This window comes from Nyctereutes procyonoides, unplaced genomic scaffold (genome assembly GCF_905146905.1).
Source record: "Nyctereutes procyonoides isolate TBG_1078 unplaced genomic scaffold, NYPRO_anot_genome, whole genome shotgun sequence".
NCBI lineage: Eukaryota > Metazoa > Chordata > Mammalia > Carnivora > Canidae > Nyctereutes > Nyctereutes procyonoides.
This window is the reverse complement of record NW_026575049.1, coordinates 39,266,181-39,288,451: the sequence shown is the minus strand read 5'-3', so window position 1 is coordinate 39,288,451 and position 22,271 is coordinate 39,266,181. Positions and strand designations below refer to the sequence as shown.

At 38.3% G+C, this 22,271-nt stretch overlaps 1 protein-coding gene across 1 annotated transcript in view; it reads left to right on the top strand.

Annotated features, from left to right (window-relative positions):
• The window catches only part of MRPS9 (mitochondrial ribosomal protein S9), a 63,247-nt gene that overhangs the window by 21,203 nt on the left and 19,773 nt on the right, over window positions 1-22,271 (top strand). The window contains exons 3-5 of the mRNA XM_055328959.1: window positions 12,561-12,623; window positions 12,716-12,746; window positions 22,166-22,245. Coding sequence (XP_055184934.1) covers window positions 12,561-12,623; window positions 12,716-12,746; window positions 22,166-22,245 — 174 coding nt within the window. The remainder of the gene's footprint in view (window positions 1-12,560; window positions 12,624-12,715; window positions 12,747-22,165; window positions 22,246-22,271) is intronic.

Here is a 22,271-nt window from a genome sequence, read left to right as displayed (position 1 = left end):
GGTCACAGGTGACTGTCATAAAAAGACATCTTACCTTCCCTGCTCACACCTAGGGCAGGGTAGTCTGGCTTGTTTCCTTATCTCTGGTTTCCTTATACCTCAGCATTTTTGGGGTTTTTTGTGAGCCTGATTCCGTGGCCCCCTACCTGTCTCTCTCTACCTAGCCCTGTTTGTCCCTAACTTGAAGCTATTTTTTCAAATGTAACATAAGTTTAAAACACTAAGAACTTTGCCAAGTTGAATTCCATACAAATTCCAGAACTTCATTATAAGAACTGTTAAGCTAGAATTTATTATAGGAAAGTGCTTTTTTTCCCCCTCCCTATACCCATGGCTCAGAGCTTTTTCTGAGGGAACATAACACTGAAAGATTAAGTCATCAACAGCCTCAAAATCAGAGTAAGGCAATGATTTGTTGTGTGTTCATGGATATTGGTGATGTTTATATACCAGTGTGAACTACAGGCTAAATCCAGAATCTGGCTCCTGGATTGGGAAAGGGTTTTCTTGAAACACAAATGCTAGCCTAAAACAAATAACAATATTAGGCTAGTAATATTTTTTTCAAGCTTCTTGAAGAATTGAGTCCCAACTGATATACACTTGGCCCTTGTACAACACAGGAGTTAGGGATGCTGCCCTCCTGTAGAATAAAAAATCCACATATGCCTTTTGACTCCCCCAAAACTTAACTACTTACTAATAGCCTACTGTTGTTTGAATACCTTACTAGTAACATAAATAGTTGATTAACATATTTCGTATGTGATTGTATTATATATCATATGATTACAATAAAGCAAGTGAGAGAAAAATGATATTAAGAAACTCATAAGGAAAATACATTTACAGCAATACTCTGTTTATCAAAAACAAAAATCATCGCCTACATGGACCTGTGGAAGTTCAGACCTTTGTTCTTCACGGGTCAAATGCATATATTTTTGTGTTCTGTTTTTTAAGATTTTATTTATTTATTCATGAGAGACAGAGAGAGAGGCAGAGACATAGGCAGAAAGAGAAGCAGGCTCCATGCAGGGAGTCCAGTGTGGGACTTGATCCCAGGACTCCAGGATCACATCCTGAGCCACCCACGCGTCTTTGTAGAAGAATTGGGTGTCTCTCAGTTTATATAACTGTTTTATGTAGATTGTTTAGAAGTGAAAAAGTGCTTATTCCAGAAAATTAAGGGGGCACTTGGGTGGCTCAGTGGTTGAGCATCTGCCTTTGGCTCAGGTCGTGATCCCAGGGTCCTGGAATTGAGTCCCGAATCAGGCTCCTTGCAGGGAGCTTGCTTCTCCCTCTGCCTATGTCTGTGCCTCTATCTGTCTCTCATGAATAAATAAATAAAATCTTAAAAAAAAAATTAGGAAATTTCAGTTAATTCTCTTGTGGTTGATAAATGTGGCCCAAGTTGGCCAAACTACAATTCACATGTGAAATGCCAAGTGTCCTCTAATTTAAGACCTAGGTCATGTCCTGCTGGTACATCTTCTCTAGTACCTAGTCAGTGCCACATGCACCAGGGAATCCTAGAACATTACAGGTAGGTTAACATTAGCAGAAAGTCCAGTATTTCCCTCACCACCTTCTTCCACTGGTTTTCTGATTGACTTAATTTTCCCTTACAATATTTAAATTCTGCATGCCAATACAGGTATTTCTGAATAACATCAGGAAAACTGCTGAAAAACAGCTGAAGTTTTTCAACACTTTCTTTGCCTTTGTTTCTCATTTGGTTTACAACCAAATGATCCTGGCCAGAGAAGGTGAAATCTTATCATAAGTGCTTGCAGCGTAAGAAGTGTGAGGCAAGAAGCAGGAAAGCTGTTGGATTCTCTGGTGGATCCAGTGCCCTCATAGAGGCAGGGCTTCTAGTAACAGAATGGCAGTGACTTCAGGGAGACCATGCTGATGAGATTGGTGCCGGAACAGCAGACTGCAGTACACATGTTCTCATATTTTGCAAACGTGCAGAATGTCCAGGAGCTTTGTCATTACCAGCAGGCTTTAGAGAGGAAGGTGATACATGCTTTCTTCCCCTCACCATTCCTGCCTATAAGATGGTGGTAGGGACATTACTGTGGACCTGGACTGAAAGCCTTGCTTGCAGAGTCTGGGTGGAGTGTTCCCTAGAGAGTACATTGCAGATACCGCTGTGTCCTCCTGGGCTCTGGAGGATAACCATGTTGCTTCAGGTAGGCGTTCCGAGGCTGCAAGAAAGAGGTGGATGCTTTTCATTTTTGTCATTATGTTTGATTGGGTTTTTCTTCCTTTTCCTTTGTTCTAGGAAGAAAGAGGTGCAAAACCAGGAGTTTTCAGTATTGGTCACAACTTGATATTTATATCTTTTCCTTTCCAGTAGCAAGTTAAGATTAACTGTGGAAAAGGAACAACAGAGGGTGGAGGCAGTGGGGAGGACAGTGGGAGCTCTCCTGAATTAATAGACATTACAAGGAGACTAATGAGGTATCTGGAGTCTTATAAATGTTTCTACCTTCTGCCCCAGCATTGAAATCTAGGCTGAAAAGAAGTATAAAATCCAAGTGCTCTTGCCTAGATACAGTAAGTCAAAGTCATTCAGGTTAGTAGCAGACAGCCTCAATGGTGACATGTCAGGAAATTCGACTTTCCACATGGTTTCCATGATACTAAGTTCCCCATTCAAATACCCAAGGAGGGCAGCTTGGGTGGCTCAGGGGTTTAGCGCCCCCTTTGGCACAGGGCCTGATCCTGGAGACCTGGGATCGAGTCCCATATCAGGCTCCCTGCATGGAGCCTGCTTCTCCCTCTGTCTGTGTCTCTGTCTCCGTCTCTCTCTCTCTCTCTTTGTTTTTCTCATAATAAATAAAATCTTTAAAAAAAAAAAAATCCCCAAGGAATCAAATCACAGATCTGAGTATTAAAATGCTTTCACCTCACAGAAGAGAATATGAAGAATGGCTGTCATTACCAAATTCATCATAGAGATCTTCTATTCAAAGACTATTTGGTAGTTAATACTCTCTTGTGAACGTGGGTATTTGTTAAGTTAGACCAGTAAAATTAAATTATAGACTTTATAACTCTGTAACAGTTTAATGGGGTTTGAAAACCATGCTGAGGTACACAATAGTAATGTCAGTGCAGTGCTGTCCATACTGCGTGAAGGCTTTGGTTAAAATCATCTAAAGCTGTGTGGTTGCCACTACCTAATGTGTGGTTGTTTAAAGTTAGTTAATATTAATTAACATTAAAGTTTAGTTCTTCAGTCACACTAGCCACATGTGAAGTACACAATAACCGCATGGACTACAGGCTGTCATACCAGCCAGCAGAGATTATAGAATATTTCCATCATCAGAGAAAGTGCTTTTGGACTGTGTTGACCAGAGAGGATTGCTCTGTCATTTCCTCCCAAGTAAGAATTTTTAGTCTGCCTTGTGTTATTTGAAAGAAAGAGAACACTTTAGAAGTATAAGTAATATCATTTTGCAATTTCATTTTTATGTTGCTTTCATTGAAACAATTCAAAATCCCTGAAGAATTGGGCTTTGAAAACAGTTCAGAAATACACTGTAGGAATAAATAGAAATTTAGAAGGTAGAAAACAGTTGCTTTTATCTGAGTGAAACAACAGGTTTAACTAAAACAAGTTGTTCAGTTGTTTGGTTATTCAATTATAGAAGAGCAAAAGATTCATGACTTGTGTGTATGTATAAATATGTGTGTGAGTGTGTGTACACACACATACATATACGTATTTATGTATGTATATTACATGGGGGTAGGAACCAGAATTGAAAAAGTGAAAATATTCTAGGCTAATAGCAATAGCAGTAAACCTTAGTTTGTATACTATTTCTTGTGAAAATTTCGGTCATACAGAAAAGGAGAAATAATTAGATAATGTATACCCTATGACCATCACCTAGTTTAAATAGCATTTTGCTATATTTGCTTCCCTTGTGTATTTTATAGCTGAACTATATTCTTTCTTTTTTTTTTTTTAAGGGTTTTTATGTACTTATTTATTTGAGAAAGAGCGTGAGAGAGAGCACGAGTGGGATGGGGAAGGGAGAGGGAGAAGTAGACTCCCTGCTGAGCAGGAAGCCTGACCTGGGCTTGATCCCAGGACCTGGAGATCATGACCTGAGCCTAACTGACTGAGCCACCCAGGCACCTCTGAACTATTTTCTTTTAAAGTCTGACTTCAGTCAGGTCATGATCCCAGAGTCCTGGGATGGAGCCCCATGTCCGGTTCCCTGCTCAGTGTCGAGCCTGCTTCTCCCTCTCCTTCTGCTGCTCCCCCTGCTTGTGTGTGCGTGTGCGCATGCTCGCTCTCTCTCTCTCTCTCTCCCCCCCCCCGTCAAATAAATAAATCTTTAAAAAATAAAATCAGTTACAAATGTTATGACACTTTATCCCTTTATACTTGAGTATATATTTCCAAAAAAATCAGAATATTTCCCATATAACCACAATACCATTATCACATTTAACAAAATTAATTTGAATATAGTCTATAGCAGGGTATTGATCAGTATTTAAATTTTGCCAATTATTTATAAAGTGTTGTATTTTCTAGTTGAGTCACTCAAAGACTCGGCTGTCAATTTCCTTCTCCATTTATCCTTTGAGTACTGTATTCCTCTGCAACCTGTGGTTTCAGTTATCTGTCCAGAAGCAGATGACCCCCCTTCTGACATATCAGAAGGTCAGTAGGAGTCTAACATTATGTCACAGTGCCTACATCATTCACCTCACATTATCTTATCACGTAGGCATTTTATCATCTCATACTGTCACAAGATATGAGTACAGTATTTTGATCAGGTATTTTGAGAGACCACATTTGCATAAATTTTATTACAGTATATTTTATTTTTAATTGTTTTGTTTTTTTAATTTTAAAAATTGTTTTTTAATTGTTTTATTGTTAATCTACTGTATCTAATTTATAAATTAGACTTTATCATAGGCATGTGTGTATAGGAAAAAGTGTAGTACATATATAGGGGTCAGTACTGTTTGCAGCTTTAGGCTGCTGAGGGTCTTGGAATGTATCTCCTATGAATGAGGCAGACTGTGGTACCTGCCAATATTCTCCATCTAGGGTAGGAAAACGGTGACTAAGAAACCAAGGCCCTCTGCCTTCCAGAGCACCCTCTGCATGTGACCAAGCTAAGATCCAAAAACTTGGTAACCGGCCTGGGAGGAAGAACAGTGAGAAGGCAAAAGCAAGTTATCTGAGGAGCAGTTTTGAATGTGCTATTAGGATACTTCAGTGGGGGATCCCTGGGTGGCGCAGCAGTTTAGCGCCTGCCTTTGGCCCAGGGCGCGATCCTGGAGACCCGGGATCGAATCCCACATCGGGCTCCCGGTGCATGGAGCCTGCTTCTCCCTCTGCCTATGTCTCTGCCTCTCTCTCTCTCTGTGTGTGTGACCATCATAAATAAAAAAATAAAAATAAATAAAAAAGAATTCTGTTTAAGAAAAAAAAAGATACTTCAGTGGAACAGCCCTAAGACAGTTGACAGTTGGGAATGGTTTGGAAACTACAGAAATAGATTTAGCCTATCTCAGTTCACTCGAGAGAATCAGAGGGAACTAGCATTTCAGGGAGGAGCAGAGATGTGTTTACAAGAGACCAGGGAAGGGCAGCCCTGGTGGCACAGCGGTTTAGCGCCGTCTGCAGCCCAGAGTGTGATCCTGAAGACCCGGGATCAAGTCCCACGTCGGGCTCCTTGCATGGAGCCTGCTTCTCCCTCTGCCTGTGTCTCTGCCTCTCTCTCTCTCTTTCTCTCTCTCTGTCTGTGTGTGTGTGTGTGTCTCATGAATAAATAAGTAAAATCTTAAAAAAAAAATACTATCTCTTAAAAAAAAAAAAATGAGACCAGGGAAGAACTTGGAGAGAGGTAAGAGGGGAACATGGCTGGAAGTGAGGCAAAGACTGAAGCCTCTTATGGAAGAGACCTGGCTGTAGGTCATGAGATTCGGAAGGAAGTCTTGGTGAGCCAAAGCAATTGCAGGATCAGAATTCTTATGAGGCCAGATTGAAATCTGTGGGTGAAAGAATTGAGGTAGTTGAGGAAGTGAGTGTGTCCTTCTAAGAACGGAAATAATGGAAATTAAGGGTGGCTTATTGGCCTGGATGACATGAGGAGTCTTGTGTAGGTGGCTCACAAATAGGGCAGGAATTGGTATGTAAAGGAAAGGTGAGCATCAGCCTTTGTGGTTGCTGCAAGAAGTATGGAAATTCAAGCCAGGAAGGACGGGGTAGAGAATAGACTGACCAAATGGTGTGGGTCTGGAGACACCTAAGACCTCTGTCTCTCCAGTTTGTTAGAGGTGGTAGGGCGCAGGCAAGTCTGGAGATTGCCCCAGTAGGTATAGACAAAGAGGGGAAATCACAGAGCCCCCAGGAAGTTAGGAGAGATCCCTCAGGAGGGCTGGTATTTGATCTAGGTCTCAGAAGACAAGAATATGTTTAATGGAGAAATGGAACAATGGTATTCCAGGCAAAGAAAACAATGTAAAGGTAACCTTACTTGGCAAGAACAAGTGACTGCTAAGAAGAGCCAGATGAAAAATATTGTTGAGAAAAGTAAGTGACCACTTCCCTTAGTTCCTGCCGTGTAACCTAGAAATAGTTCCCAGCACAGGTCCTGGGTATATACTAAGCAATATACACTGTGACAGTCACCCCCGTATTTGAGATTATGTGTGACTCTGTCTCCACTGCTAGAATGCGATCAGGAACTATATCTTCCTAAACTAGCAGAGTACCTAGAACTTCGGTGTGATGAGTATTTGTTGAGTAAAATTGATTCACGGTGAATGGTCACTGTTTTTTCCTTTGAGCACAGTTGGGCTTTCTCCTAATTTTATTGCTAAATAGCTGAATGTCCCTGATACCAGTGGAGAAGTAAATCTGTTTTCTGAGAGACCTAGGTTGGTTCCCTAACCTCAGCAGGGAAGAGCACATTCAGAAATTAAATATCAGAAGGTTCAAGTTCTAGCTTTGCCACTTTAAGTCTTAAAATATTGTGAGGAAGTATTTCACATAGAACATTTTTGTATAGCTAACATTTATCTAGTGCCTACTGGGTGCTGTACTTTTGCCAGTACCTTATTTAATCCCCACAACAACTAGATAAAGCTGATGTCCTTACAAGTTAGAATCACTGGGAATGGTGTTACCAGAGGATATTTCTATGGTTATAGGACATAGTAAGGGTCTTAGGTTATTTACACATTCACCACTCCCTCTGTTCTGAATTCTGAAGTGCAGTGAAAGTAAAGGTTTTACTGTGGTACAGCACATGATGCTATGCCCAGAACACATCAGTGGGCTACTCACCTTCATCCTAACACTCAAAATTCTTTTCCTATGAGTACTATTTTTTCCAAACGATCTTCACTGACTTGAGTTTTAACAACTATTAAAACAAGTTATACAGACCCAGAAAGCCAACAAAATTATTTTTTCATAAAATCCAGGTCTGTTTGCCTCAGAACTTGTAAGAAATCTATTTAGAGTGCCCATAGGAGATAAATGGAAGTAATAGGTTAGGTCTGCTGAACAGATGACAGACCACTCAGGAGTGTGACTTTCCTGTTTTGTATCTTCTGTTTGGTTGAAAACAGTAACCAGTGTATGACTGATAGAACACTGGAATTAGGAAGCATATTCCTCATAACCTGGTAGAAAAGATATAATACAGATTTTGAAAAAAAAAAAGTTTACCTTATGTGCTGTTTCTTCCTTTGTTCCTTTTTCTGCCATCCTTGGTTTTTCATTGTTTTTACTGAATTTGTGATTTGGTTGTTTCTCTACCATGGTATCTTGCTCTGTGGTCCTTTTCCATAGTACTTAGTACAAAACTAATGTAGTTTGGTACAAATGTAATAATACTTGATACAATATATAAGCGTAGTACATTGTATATGCCATATCAATAATCAGTAATAGAGTATATAGTGTGTAGTATAGTATAGACATTTCTTTTTTTTTAATTTTATTTATTTATTTATTTATGATAGTCACACAGAGAGAGAGAGAGGCAGAGACATAGGCAGAGGGAGAAGCAGGCTCCATGCACCAGGAGCCCGACGTGGGATTCGATCCCGGGTCTCCAGGATCGTGCCCTGGGCCAAAGGCAGGCGCCAAACCGCTGCGCCACCCAGGGATCCCTGTGTACTATAGTATAAAATAGTACAATACAGTATAGTTGGTTGTGTTATTATTCTCACTTAGGAGCGCCTGAGTGGCTCAGTTGGTTAAGTATCTGTCTTGTGTCTGGCTCAGATTTTGATCTCAGGGTCATCATATTGAGTTCTGTGTCATGCTCAGTGCCAAGTCAGCTTGTCCCTCTCCTTCTGCCCGCCCCCCGCCCCAATTGCATGCTCTCTCTAAAATAAATAAATAAAATATAATCACTTAATATAGTGAGGAATTCTGAATTAGTAAATATCTGTTAATTTATTCTTAGCTGAAGAGTTTTGTTTTTGTTTTGAGGCAGTGCTACTTTTCCGGATTCCTTTAGGAAATCAGGAAATTTCCAGCAAATTCTTTATTAACTTGTTTTTTATTTGTAAGACCTAGACAGTCTTTGCAGTTGAGGCTTTATTTTCACGTTCTACCAGTTAACTTCCTGGTGACTTGTCTGCATCTTAGTTTTCATGAGAAATCTAGCTGCAGGCCAGAATCCTTTACATTTTCACTACCCTCATGGACTCTCACCTAGGTTACTAATAATTTTTATATTTGAAGATGAATGCCAGTGACAGCTTGAATGTGACTTGTAAGTTGGTTGCAGCTCTGTCCCCTATCCCCCATAACTCTGGCATGCTCACCTCAGGCTGCAGGTTGTACTTCAGTGTTCACGCTAATAGTCTTATGCAAGCCCTGGGTCAGTAGCCTCTTGGCTACGATGTCTGACCAACCTTGGGGCTACCGTGTCTGACTGTGGGAACCAGGCCTGATGTCCATCTGGTCCACAGGTGCTGTAGGCTCATGGTGGCCCTGCTGAGACAGGTTAGGTTTGGAAAGATTTAAATGACTTACTTTTTAATTTTTAACATTTTCCTCAGCTTTTTATTTTTCAAATTTCCAGAAGACTTGAATATTTTTCAAATTTCCAGAAGACTTGAATATTTAGTGAATACAAACACACACACATATATACATCTTCCTTGTAGATTTGCCAGTTTTTAGCATTTTGCCACATTTCCCTTGTCTCTGTATATATAAAAGTTTGAGTGAGCCATTGAAAATGCACATAGCATAACACCTAACCCCTAAATAAACATATCAGCATGTACCCCTAAATACGTACATCCTTTATATCATTTTTCCACGATACCACTATTATATTTAATACAATTATAATAATTCTATAATGCCATGTATTACATAGTCTATACTTAAATTTCCTCAGTTTTCCCCAAGATGTCTTTATAGCTGGCTAGTTGTTTTGTAGAATCCAGACCACTTGTCTGGCTTCTACAGTTGTCCACATTCTGGCTTTCTACTTGCTTCCTTGTGATTAGATCTAGAATGTATAAAGGGTAATACTTACATGATTCTATATACTTCTTATTCCTTCATACCAGGAGGTACATAATGAGTTTGTCCCACTATTGATTGTATGTCTGATCCCTTATTTAATGTGGTGACCAGTAGACCTCTTCATTGTAAAGGGAACTTTTTCCTCTTGTAGCTAAGAAGATGACTTTGGCATCCACTAGTGATGCTTTCCTGAAATTGTTGTTTGCTTTGGAAGTTATAAAACAGTGATTTTTCTCCTTCTGCCATTCCTCCTAATTTTATTAACGGGTATTGTTTCATAAAGAGGTATTGTTTCATAAAGAGGCTTTCCTTTTTTCTTTGCCTCCTACCTCAGAACCCTGGAGAGTGAGAGAGAGTGTGTGTGTGTCTGTAGAGGCACATTCTTAAACATGTACATATTGAGTGCATTCTAAGGCATTGCCGTTTTCTTTTTGATGTTCACATTGTCCCAAGTGTGGCCAGTGGGAGCTCCTTGAAGCTGGCTTCTCTGTCCTTTCATACACTTTCTTGCTTTCTGGCATGGGAAGGTGTCTCAGACTTATTTTGTACTTTCCCTGCCTTGGGCCTACAATAACCGTTTTTTCTAAGATACTCTGTTCCTTATGCTAGGAAATTGTATTTAGAAACCAAGATTTGGATGCTAGGGGCCACTCATTGCTCCTAGAGTTTCATTGCTTCTATGCTCCTTCAGGCGACAGAACTAAAAAGTATTATCATTTAAATTTGTAGGAATAATCCAGGGAATAGTATTTTTTAAAGATCACAAGTATGCATTGATTTGTCCAATTCAAATTTAACATTACATTTCTTCTTTTATATTTGTATCTCTTCTCCTACAGTAACATTTTGGTCACCGTGAAATTAATACATTCATTTACTTTATGGTATAATATACACAAAATGTTTCAGAATTTTAATATTAATTTTAACATTAATGTTACTGGCCATAAACCTTCCAAGTAAAGTTGAAGATTTTGCTGTTTTTCTTTTGTCATTAGAAATTAGGTTTATTTGTTTATATTAAATTTTAGAGTTTCTTTTGAAAATTTTAGTCTTTAATATGTACAACCTATTCATGCTTCAAAGTTAAGCTGAATTAAAGGCAAACCCAGGGAAGCTTTACTCATCTCTGTGTCCCTCACCCTGCCGCCACACACTCCTTTATAAATTTTTATTTATTTATGATAGTCACAGAGAGAGAGAGAGAGAGAGGCAGAGACATAGGCAGAGGGAGAAGCAGGCTCCATGCACCGGGAGCCCGACGTGGGATTCGATCCTGGGTCTCCAGGATCGCGCCCTGGGCCAAAGGCAGGCGCCATACCGCTGCGCCACCCAGGGATCCCCACACACTCCTTTATAAAGCATGACTTTTATTAGTTTGTACTGTACTTTCCCTTGTGGAAAGAAACCTGTGTATATTTTCCCCTATTCCTGTTTGTGTTTTCTTCCTTTTTGTACACCAAAGGTCACACTCTAAGTACATTTCCTTTGCATCTTGCTTTTATCAGTCTTTTTTAAAATGACTAGAGTGGGATGGATGTGCCATCATTTATGCAACCAGTCTTGTTGGGGAGGGGGGCGGTGTTCTAAATTTTGTTATAAATCGGTGAATAACCTGTAATGATGTTGGTTTTGCCTGTGGGGATATAGGTTATATAAAGGAATATGCTATGTTTTCTTGTAGTTCTTGTTTGATTTGATTTCTGCTATTTAGCTGTCTGCCCCATCTGCAGGTTATTCTCCTGTACGTTGTTGGGCTTGCATCCACTTTTATCTTTTTCCAAGTGGCAATGAGTTGTCTCAACATCACTTCTTAAAAAGTCCACCTTTTCTCCCTCAGAGAAGGAAGGCAGAGGAGTCCCTGTTTTTTTAAAAATGTTCACAAAATTAGCACTCTGATGTTTGATCTAAGGGTTCCTTTAGTGTCCGTTCTATTGCCCAAAGGCTGAATGGAAGAATGAGGTTGACCCAGAAACACAGATGGGCTCCCTAATAGAATTGATTTTATAAGCCCCAAGTTGTAGGTCCCTACTTTCAGCAGCAGAATCTGATCTAGCGCATTTACTGTGTGGGAAGACAGAAAGGCCTGTCCAAAGAGCAGCCTCTCTAAAGGAGCAGCACTGTGTTTACATGAACTACCAGTTCCTTCAGAGTTCAGATGTAGTGCTGATAAGATCCAAGGCCACAGACGTCTCATCTGACACCGTGCAAGGGAAATGAAAATGCATATGGTTTGCTTTTAATTTTGAGGAGCGTGTTGGAGAAGACGCTGTCATGGCTTACACAGAGCCACCACATGGCTCCTCAAGTTGGTGGCAGTACTAGGAGGTGAGGGGCTTTAGGCAATGTGTGGGGGCGAGATTTTTCACAGGCACTAGGGATGTTACTGGCATTGATTGTGGAGAAGGACCAGGGGTGTTAAGCACCCTGCAGTATAGGAGAAGGGGAAGGCTGCCTGCAACAGAGCTGTCACACTCAAAATGCCCATAGCATCCCCATTGAGAAATAGACATTAAGAGAACTTGGTTGGAAAAATGTAGTTTAAAAACCTCTCACAACTTCCTAGGGAAGAGTTCAAAGAGCATCTAAAAACGTTAGGGCTGTCACAGTGGATGAGGCTTGGAGCCTGCTCTTCTCAGTATTTGGTCTTTGATATTTGCACTGCCAAAGAGAAGTTAGAAGGGGTGCTCTTGAGCACATTACTGTGGAGGTTGTATAGGAACACCTCCATTTGCTTTTAAAAAAGAGAGATTTGTGGTGTCATATTCATGTTTGAAACGGACACTTGGAAATTGTTAATAACCAGTTTAAGAGTTCCAAATAATTTTTCTTTGGGGGGGATGTATATGTGGTTATTTTATTACCCATTTAAAGGATTATAGGATGAGACAATGTATATGAAATTCTTAGTTTGATATCCTTAGTTTGATACTGAGTACTCAGTAACTGTCATAACATTAACTTGTGTTTATAACAGTCGTTAATTAACCTTTGTGTATATTTTCAGAAAGCTATTGCTTACCTTTTTCCAAGTGGTTTGTTTGAGAAGCAAGCCAGGCCAATAATGAAGGTAGTTATCTTCATTAATATTTTTTAAAATTTCACTTAGACTTTTATAATATCTTACAGTAATTATCTAATGCACTGTAATTTATTTTACAGCATCCTGAACAGATTTTTCCAAAACAAAGAGGTGAGTTTGCTCAAGAATGAATGAACAGTTCTTCCTTTACTGTAGTGTTACAGTGTTACATTACATATTAGCAGTTGCCCACAAAAGGTGGAGACATATTCCTGTATCTTGGCAGTTGTGAAGTCAGTCAGTGATATTTTATAACTAATAATAAATGACTGGAATTTACAAATTATTTCTTTTTAATTAAATAATACCATAATTAGATCAGGTTAGAGTTTATGCCTGTACTATTAGACTGATTTATTTGCATTCTAACATGCCTTTTTTGAGTTTGGTACAGATCTGCTGGAAACTGATTTGCCTTTTTTTATTTGAAAATTTAAAATTTTTATTCATTTCGGAAGCATTTTCACTGAATATAGGTTCCTCCCCCCCCCCTTTTTTTGGTCTTTCCTTTATTGATATAATTCCATTGTCTTTTGCCTCACACTGTTTCTAATGAGCAGGTAGCCATTGTTCTTGCATAGCCTTCTGTTTTCCTTGCTTCTTTTAAAATTTTCTCTTTGTCTCTTAAATGTGTAAAATTAAATTTTGACAGAAACATACAGCAGGCTTTAAGCTTTCAAGGAAGTAATATATTTACTCTTTCCTAATTTACATTAAAAACCTGTTAGCCATTGGGATCCCTGGGTGGCGCAGCGGTTTGGCGCCTGCCTTTGGCCCAGGGCGTGATCCTGGAGATCCAGGATCGAATCCCACATCGGGCTCCCAGTGCATGGAGCCTGCTTCTCCCTCTGCCTATGTCTCTGCGCCTCTCTCTCTCTCTCTGTGACTATCATAAATAAATAAAAATTAAAAAAAAATTAAAAAAAAAAAAACCTGTTAGCCAGTATGGACTGGTGGTAGTTGTCTGGTAATTTAAAAAGTACTAAAGCTAGGAGGTGGCCTGGGTGACTCAGTGGGTTAAGCATCCAACTCTTGATCTCAGTTCAGGTCTTAATCTCTGGGTCATGAGTTCAAGCCACTCATTGGGCCCCACACTGGGTGTTGAGCCTATTTTGAAAAACAATTTTTTTTTTTTAGTACTAAAAAAAATTTTTTTAAAGTACTAAAGCTAGAAATTACTTCTTAAAAACATTCAGCATAAATTTATATATGTTCATCTTTTGCTACAACTGTAGAGGATTTTTTTTTTCTTTGAGTAGGTATCATGTTTTTTCCTATTTATTTTGCATACCCCTGCTGTCACTGAGGAATGAATCATCACAGTTTTTTTAGTTTTGGTTTCCTCACAGTGGAGCAAAGAACTTAAAGTTCCTAAGAGATCTGAATGCAGAATGTTTCTATATTTCTACAGATTTTTCCTCTAGCCACACTGAAGTGAAATAAACCTTTTTTTTTTAAGTAACTTGCCTTTCAGTTTTTAAAAAGCATTTAACCTAGTTTTATAGAAGCAAAAACTCTCTTCTGAAAAAAAAAAAACTCTCTTCTGTTTCCACTCTTACTTCATCTGTTTATGTAATACTTAATTCATGTAATTATAGAAATAAGTACTATTGTAATAAACAGGTTTGAGAATTGACACAGCTGACTCTTAGTAAGCATGTAACTCAGCAGCAAAATGTGTGGATATCCTAGAGAAGATCATGGTAGCCACAGATACTCATTGTGCAGGCAGCATTACTCAGTATCTTTTAGAGCCGATTTGGTAGAGATTGATTAGAGAGCAGGTATTTCAATAAAAAATGTATTTGTTTTTACATTGATATTTCTGCTAAGTCTGTGTTCAGAGCTAGGCATTCTTTTTTTTTTTTTTTAAGATTTTATTTATTTATTTGAGAGAGAGTATGAGGAGGGGCAAAAAGGAGAGGGAGAAGCAGACACCCCGCTGAGTAGAGCGATTGATGTGGGACTCGATCTCAGGACCCTTGGACCATGACCCGAGCCGAAGGTAGATGTTTAACAGGCTGAGCCACATAGGTGTCCCCAGAGCTAGGCCTGCTTTCATTCTGCTGCTCCATTTCACTCTTTGAAATGATAACTTTTATTTTGAATCTTGTTATAAAAATTAAGGGTCTTTTCATAATTGTATTGTGTTTTATATTTTCCTGAATTCTTTGACATAGTTGATTATAAACTATAATATCATTTCAGTTGATAGCTCTTGGGGAGATAATAAATGAAGGCTGTATTACAAGTGTATGTCACTTTAAAGATGCAGCTCAGGCTTATTGAAACAAAACTATATACAAGGCATAGAAACTTAAGTTTAGTGGCTTTTCTGTAAATGTTATAACTGACTTTTAAAAAATTATTGTTAGTGGCTTCCCTATTTTTCAGCTTCACAGGCTCCTCATTTACATGTCTTCTTCTTTTTGTGTATCTCTACTGGTTGCATCTATTGTACATCTGCCCCTCTGAAACTATTTCTTTCAAATCATACCAGCTTCTCAGAAGTTTATTACTATCAGCTGGAATGTAACAACTGAAACTCCTAGACATCCCTGCAAAATGCTCCTGTTTTTTGGAACTATGTTAGTATCGTAGGATTTTATTACATTGTAGTTAACTGTATTTAGACAGGATTCCTTTAGAATTAGCAAAATATTTTTTGCCACCTACCTACCAATTTTGTACTTTGTAAACATGTGACAAACTAATTTTCATGTTAAGAAATATCAGTGAAATTTAGATTTGAATAGTTTATAATTCTTGTAAAGTGCTGTTACTTCCTTTCTTAAAAGATAGAGGCTTCCAGATTGAGTTAACATAAAAATCCTGCTCCATTGTTTAAGACAAGTGATAAAAATATCAGAAGAAAACAAAGATATATACCAGATTGATGATAGACACAAGGAATAGCACCTAACACTAGATGAAATAGAATTCAAGGAGGTTGAAGAGTGGTTTGATGAGACAAGAATGTTAATTTATATTAATGGAATCTAATATCTTTTAAATGGATTTGACGACCATGATGAGCCTTTTTGTACCATGCATTTAACATTGAGATGTTCATAGGAAAAGCTGTTAACTAAGGCTCTTAAGAATTTGAATAGGGCAGCCCAGGTGGTACCACTACCATTCCTTAAAAGTTCATTATGATTTTGGAATTAAGAAATTTACATTCTAAAATAGAATTTAATAAAATGGCTAGTTGGAGGATAAACATATAACTATCAAATAATGGATAATGTTATACCCTTAAGTCATACAAAAATGCAGAGGACAAAGATCAATAAATTATCTATTTTAAAATTCAAATTCTCTTTGGGAAAAAGCATAAATTTAAAAAGCAACAGGGGCACAGTCAGTTAAGTATCCAACAAAGTAGGTTATTCATAAACGAAAATACAAGTAGTAAACATAGGAAATTATCAGATCAGAAACAGTGTTCTTTTTTTTTTTAATTTTTATTTATTTATGATAGTCACACAGAGAGAGAGAGGGGCAGAGACATAGGCAGAGGGAGAAGCAGGCTCCATGTACGGGGAGCCCGACGTGGGATTCGATCCCGGGTCTCCAGGATCACGCCCTGGGCCAAAGGCAGGCGCCAAACCGCTGCGCCACCCAGGGATCCCAGAAACAGTGTTCTATAAAAATGACAGGTGGTCATTATCACTTATCAGATTAAAAATTGTAAATATTATATATCACCAAAAATTTAGGGTAGCTAACTAAACCATCAGAGAATCCTACTATAGAGTAGTATACTGATGATCAAGAGAGGTAGTTCCAGGGGTGCCTGAGTGGCTTAGTCTTTGTTAAGCGTCTGACTCTTAATTTCAGCTTAGGTCATGATCTCAGAGTTTTGAGATCCAGCCTTGTGTTGGGCTCTGCACTGATACTGGAGCCTACTTAAGATTCTCCCTCTCTCCCTCTCCCTCTGCCCCTACTCCCTGTCCAGACTCATTCATGCTTGCTCACGTGTGCACCCTGTCTTTCTCACCTCTTGCTCTCCAAAAAAAGAAAGAAGTAGTTCTAGTTGTATTAGTACAGATAAAACACACTGTTAGGTGAGAAAAGGAAGTGAAAATGGTGTAGTGTTGTCTTAGTCCATTCAAGTTACCATACACTGGGTGGTGTATAAACCCCAGAAATTTATTTCTCCTAGTCCTAGAGGCTGGAAAGTCCAAAATCAAGACACCAGGTGAGAGCCTGCTTCCTGGTTCATAGACCACTATCTTTCCCTATGTCCTCACATGGTTCCTTCTGTGAAGTCACTCATCCTGTTTATGAGGGCTTTGCCCCTATGACCTGATCACCTCCCAAAGGCCCCACACCAAAATACCAGCACATCAGGGATTAGGTTCCAAGATGAATTTGGGGGAGGGGAAAACAAATAGTCTATAGGAAGTAAATACAGCCTAATACCATTTGTGTTTTTAAAAAACATGCAGACAGTTCTCTGTATTTCAGTAAATAGACATAGGTAAATGTACTGAAAGAGTTTAGAACAATAAACTTCAGCTTTGTCTCTGGCAAGTGAATTCTAATATTTAATCTTTATAAAAAGAGTGAGCAAAAGAAGCGTTCAGAGGGAAATTTATAGCATTGAATGTGTATAGTAGAAAAGACTATCTGAAATCACTTATCTAAGCTTCCATCTTAGGAAACTAGACAAAGAAGAGCAAATTAAATCCAAAGGAAGTAGAAGAAAGAAATGATAAAAATTACAGCAAAAGTCAGTGAAGTTAAAAACAGGAAAGCAGTGGAGAAAATCAACAAAAGCTGGTTCTTTGATAATAGATTTTATATGTCAGTGTTATTTTATCAGTAAAATCAATGAGCCTCTAGTGTCCTAGTGTCTAGTGAAAGAAAGGAACAAGGACACAGATTACTAGTACCAGAAATGAAAGAGGGGATACCGCTGCAGATCCCAGAGACATTAAAAGGATAATCAAGGAATACTGTGAATAACTCTGTGCCTATAGATTTGATAACCTACGTGAAGTGGACCAATTCCTTGTAGATTAGATACAATCTGCCACAACTTACAGCAAAAATAGACAATTTGAATAGGCCTATATCAATTAAAGAAATTGAATCAATTATTAATAACCCAGAAGACCTTGGGTTTGGCCATGGCTTTTTATATACAACACCAAAGGAGAAGCTGGATTTCATTAAAATTAAAACTTTCTGCTGTGAGAAAGACAACTGTCAAGAGAATGAAAAGACAAGCCACAGGTTGTAGAAAATATTTGGAAAAGGCATACCTGATAAAAGACTGTTATCCAAAATACACAAGGAACTCTTAAACTCAACAGTGTGAAAACCAGTGACCAATTTAAAAATTGGCTGAAGTTCTTAATAGATACCACAGAACGTGTATACATGGCAAACAAGCATATGAAAAGATGCTTCACATCAGGGAAATACCAATTAAAGCAACAGTGAGGTACCACTACACACCTATTAGAATGGCCAAAATCCACAACACTGATACCACCAAATTGTCCAAGGATGTTGATCAACAGGAGTTCTCATTCATCACTGATGGAAATGCAAAAATGCTACAAACACTTGGAAAGATAGTTTGGCGATTTGTAAACATACTCTTCCATACAATCTAGCATTTGTGTTCCTTGGTATTTATCCAGAGGGATTGAACTCTTAAATCCACACAGAAACCTGCAGACAGATGTTTATAGCAGCTCCGTTCATTATTGCCGAAACTTGGAAGTAACCAAGGTGTCCTTCGGCATATGAATGGGTAATTAAACCGTGGTATCAATAGACAGTGGAATATTCTTTAGCACTAGAAAGAAAGGTGCTATCAAGCCATGAGAAGACAGGGAAGAGACTTAAATCCAAATGACCAAGTGAAAGAAGCCAGTCTGCAATGGCTACCTACCGTATGGTTCTAAGTATATGACATTCTGGAAAAGGCTAAACTATGGAAGCAGTGGAAACATTAGTGGTTGCCAGCGGTGAAGAGGAGTAGGTAGAACACAGAGAATTCTTTTTTTTTTTTTTTAAGATTTTATTTATTCATGAGAGACACAGAGGCAGAGACACAGGTAGAGGGAGAAGCAGCTCCCTGTGAGGAGCCTGATGTGGTACTTCCCTGGTGTCCAACCTGAGCTGAAGGCAGATGCTCAACCACTGAGCCACCCAGGCACCCCGAACACAGGATTCTTAGGGCTCTGAAACTACTCTGTGATATTATAGTGGTGGATCCAAACCCACCGAGTATGCAGCACAAGTAAACCCTAATGTGAACTCTGGACTTAGAGTGATAATGATGTGCCAGAGTAGTTTCGTCACTTATAACAAAAGTACCACAAGGGTAGGGGAGGTGGCTATGCATATGTGGGGGCAAAGATGGTATATAGGAAATCTCTACTTTACTCTCAACTCTGCTGTGAACTGTTAAAAAAGTCTGTTGAAAAAGTAGTGAAAGAAGGGTATATATTACAATATATATTGTAATATATATTACAATAAAGTTGTAATAAAGTTAATTTTATAGAAAATAATTAAATGAGGGCAGTGTCAAGAAAAACAAAAACTAAAATACAGATAAAACTATAAAAATATGCAAGAGTTTTATGTAGAAAATTATGAAACTTAAAGCTCATAAGTGAAACTCTAATAGCTAGAGAAAAGATTTCATGTTCCTGTAAGGAAAGATACTGCAAGGTTGCTTCTTTAAAAACTATTAATAACTGTAATAAATTTTTTATCAAAGTCCCGCTAGGACTTTTGGAAAAAACTTCTGCACTTTATTTGAGAGAGTAAATGTTCAAGAAGCAGCAAGACATTTTTTAATTTTTATTTTTTTTTATTTATTTATAATAGTCACACAGTGAGAGAGAGAGGCAGAGACATAGGCAGAGGGAGAAGCAGGTTCCATGCACCGGGAGCCTGATGTGGGATTCAATCCCGGGTCTCCAGGATCGCGCCCTGGGCCAAAGGCAAGCGCCAAACCGCTGCGCCACCCAGGGATCCCGCAAGACATTTTTTAAAGAGAAATAAGAATAATGTAGGAAACACCCTACCAGCTATCACAATGCAGCAAAAAGCGTATTTTAATCAAATGATGGCAGTGGTGCAGTATTCTGACAGACCAGTGGGCCAGATTAGAGTATTCAGCATCAGCATGTTTGTTTATGCCATATTTTGTGAATTCTGAGTTTTTCAGTTTTAACATTTGACAACTGGATTCATTTTAAAATTAATGTAAACTATAATGATCAGCATTTTTTCCTTTGTATAAGATGCGTGATGGGGCATCTTAAAATCTGTAACATTTTAGATTGAATGAAATATTATGAAATCAAGTATATACATACTCATACATCACTACATACTCACATACTCATACGTGCAATGAGACCCAGCTCAACATCACCTCCCAAGTTTTAAGGTAGTCTCTTACCTGCAACCATGATACTTGTCTAACTGCTTTAGCAATACAATGAAAATGAATTACATAGTGAAGTTATTTGGAAGATATACAGGATTTCATGAAGTCTATGAAAACGATGTTGGCAAAGTATTTATTTTTTAAAAAAAGATTTATTTATTTATTCATGAGAGAGAGAGAGGCAGAGACACAGGAGGAGGGAGAAGCACGCTCCATGCCGGGAGCCCAACACGGGACTCGATTCCAGGACCCCAGGATCGCGCCCTGGGCCAAAGGCAGGTGCCAAACCGCTGAGCTACCCAGGGATCCCCTGAAGTATTTAATTCATCCATAGCCAATGGCATATAAGAATCTGGTTTCCTTTTTTAAGCAAAAATCCCTATCAAAATTGATTTTTCTTTGTAGTTTATTATGAAATTTTGGGCTTTGTTTTAAATATATTCACTTAAAGTGGCCTATGTGTAATGTCAGTTATCCTCAGAAGACAAAAATATCCTACTCACTGTACAGATGGTATTTCAACAGAAGAGCATAGTGGAGCATCTGGGTGGTGCACTCTTAAGTGTCTGACTCTTGGTTTTGGTTCAGTTCGTGATCTTGGGTCATGAGATCAAGCCCCATGTGGAGTCGGCTTGAGATACTTTCTTCTCCCTTGGCCCTTCCCTCTGCTCATTCTTGCTCTTGTGCATGTGCTCCCCCCCCCCCAATTAATGAATCCTAAAAAAAATTTACTCCACGGAAGAGTATAGTATCAAAAAACTAATGGGATAATGACTCTTTGCTGGACAAGGTAATTGATAACTTGGGTTTCTGCCTGATGAACATAGATTTCAGATAGGTGAAATTTCTGAACATGAAAAAAATTCAAATTCCAGAAGAAAATATAGAAAAATAGTTTTTAGAAAGCCCAAAGTCTTAAAACATGCTCTCTCCATAGGAGTGGTGTTGTCCGGGAGAGGGCATAAATGAATCCATAGGAGGTGAGAAAAGTCTGAGCTGTTAGAATGTTTATGAACCTTCAAAGGGCCACTGTGTACATCAACAGATACGCAGTATATGTGTGATATTAAAAGTTCTTGAGGAGGGAGGCAGTTAGGGAAAAGATGTCTAACAAGGCTCCTTAGTAGGGGTGATAGTAGAAATCAGCCAAGAGGACAGTGACAGATTCTACAGTACACATATATTTTAAACTTCTTGATTATGAAAGACACTGTAAACCAAATTAAAAGGTGACACAGGATTTAAACACATTGAAGCTCTTGGTGTTTGTCCACCTGTCCAAAAGATAAAGTACCTTGTTCCTTTAAAAAAAAAAAAAAGGGAGAAAGATGCTGTCTCTTAAAAAAAAAGTAAATGACAGATTGAGAGAAAAGAGTTTTCAATTTCTGTAATTGACAGAGAAGTGTACTTTTAATGTATTGGAGTTTCCACAAATGGTTAACAGAAACAACTCGGTAGAAATAAGGGCGAAGGATGTGGAGTCAGGTTTGGTTTATTTACTACAGTGACTCCATTCCTGTTCATTTGGTGTTTATTAGATGTGAATGACCATCTGTATTTCAAAAGGAATTACACATAACACCTTGTGGGGGCCCCTTCTGTTTTAGACATTGAAACTCTCTGAGGTATGTCACCACAGAGTTGGAACAAACAATGTGGCATGGAAAAATCCATTTAGTTTTTTTCTTTGTTATATTATGCCTTTTCCTAATTTTCTGAATGTATAACGACATTAACTCTTATCAGTTTCCCTTTTTAAGAATATGAGAGCGTGTTATATTTACAGCCAAACCTAATTTCTTTGTTCTAACAAGATGATTTTTGCTGTTTTATGTGTTTATTTAAAACAGGTTCTAGAAATTCTCATAATGAAATATATAGGAATATTTTATCAGGCATAAACATTGTTTTATGTTAATGATATGGAATATTAAATATTCTAAATATTTACATGTTAAACATGCTGACCTAAATATTAAAGCTGTTTTGTCATTTTAAAAGTTAATCAGAATTGTAGACATGTCTTTTAACTTCTGTTAAGTATAGCTATTTGGTCTCTGTATACATTTTTATTTTTATTTGTTTTCATCTGGCTTTTTATTAGCAATCCAATGGGGAGAAGATGGCCGTCCATTTCATTTTCTCTTTTATACTGGCAAACAGGCGTATTATTCATTAATGCATGTAAGTATATTACATCGATGATTAAT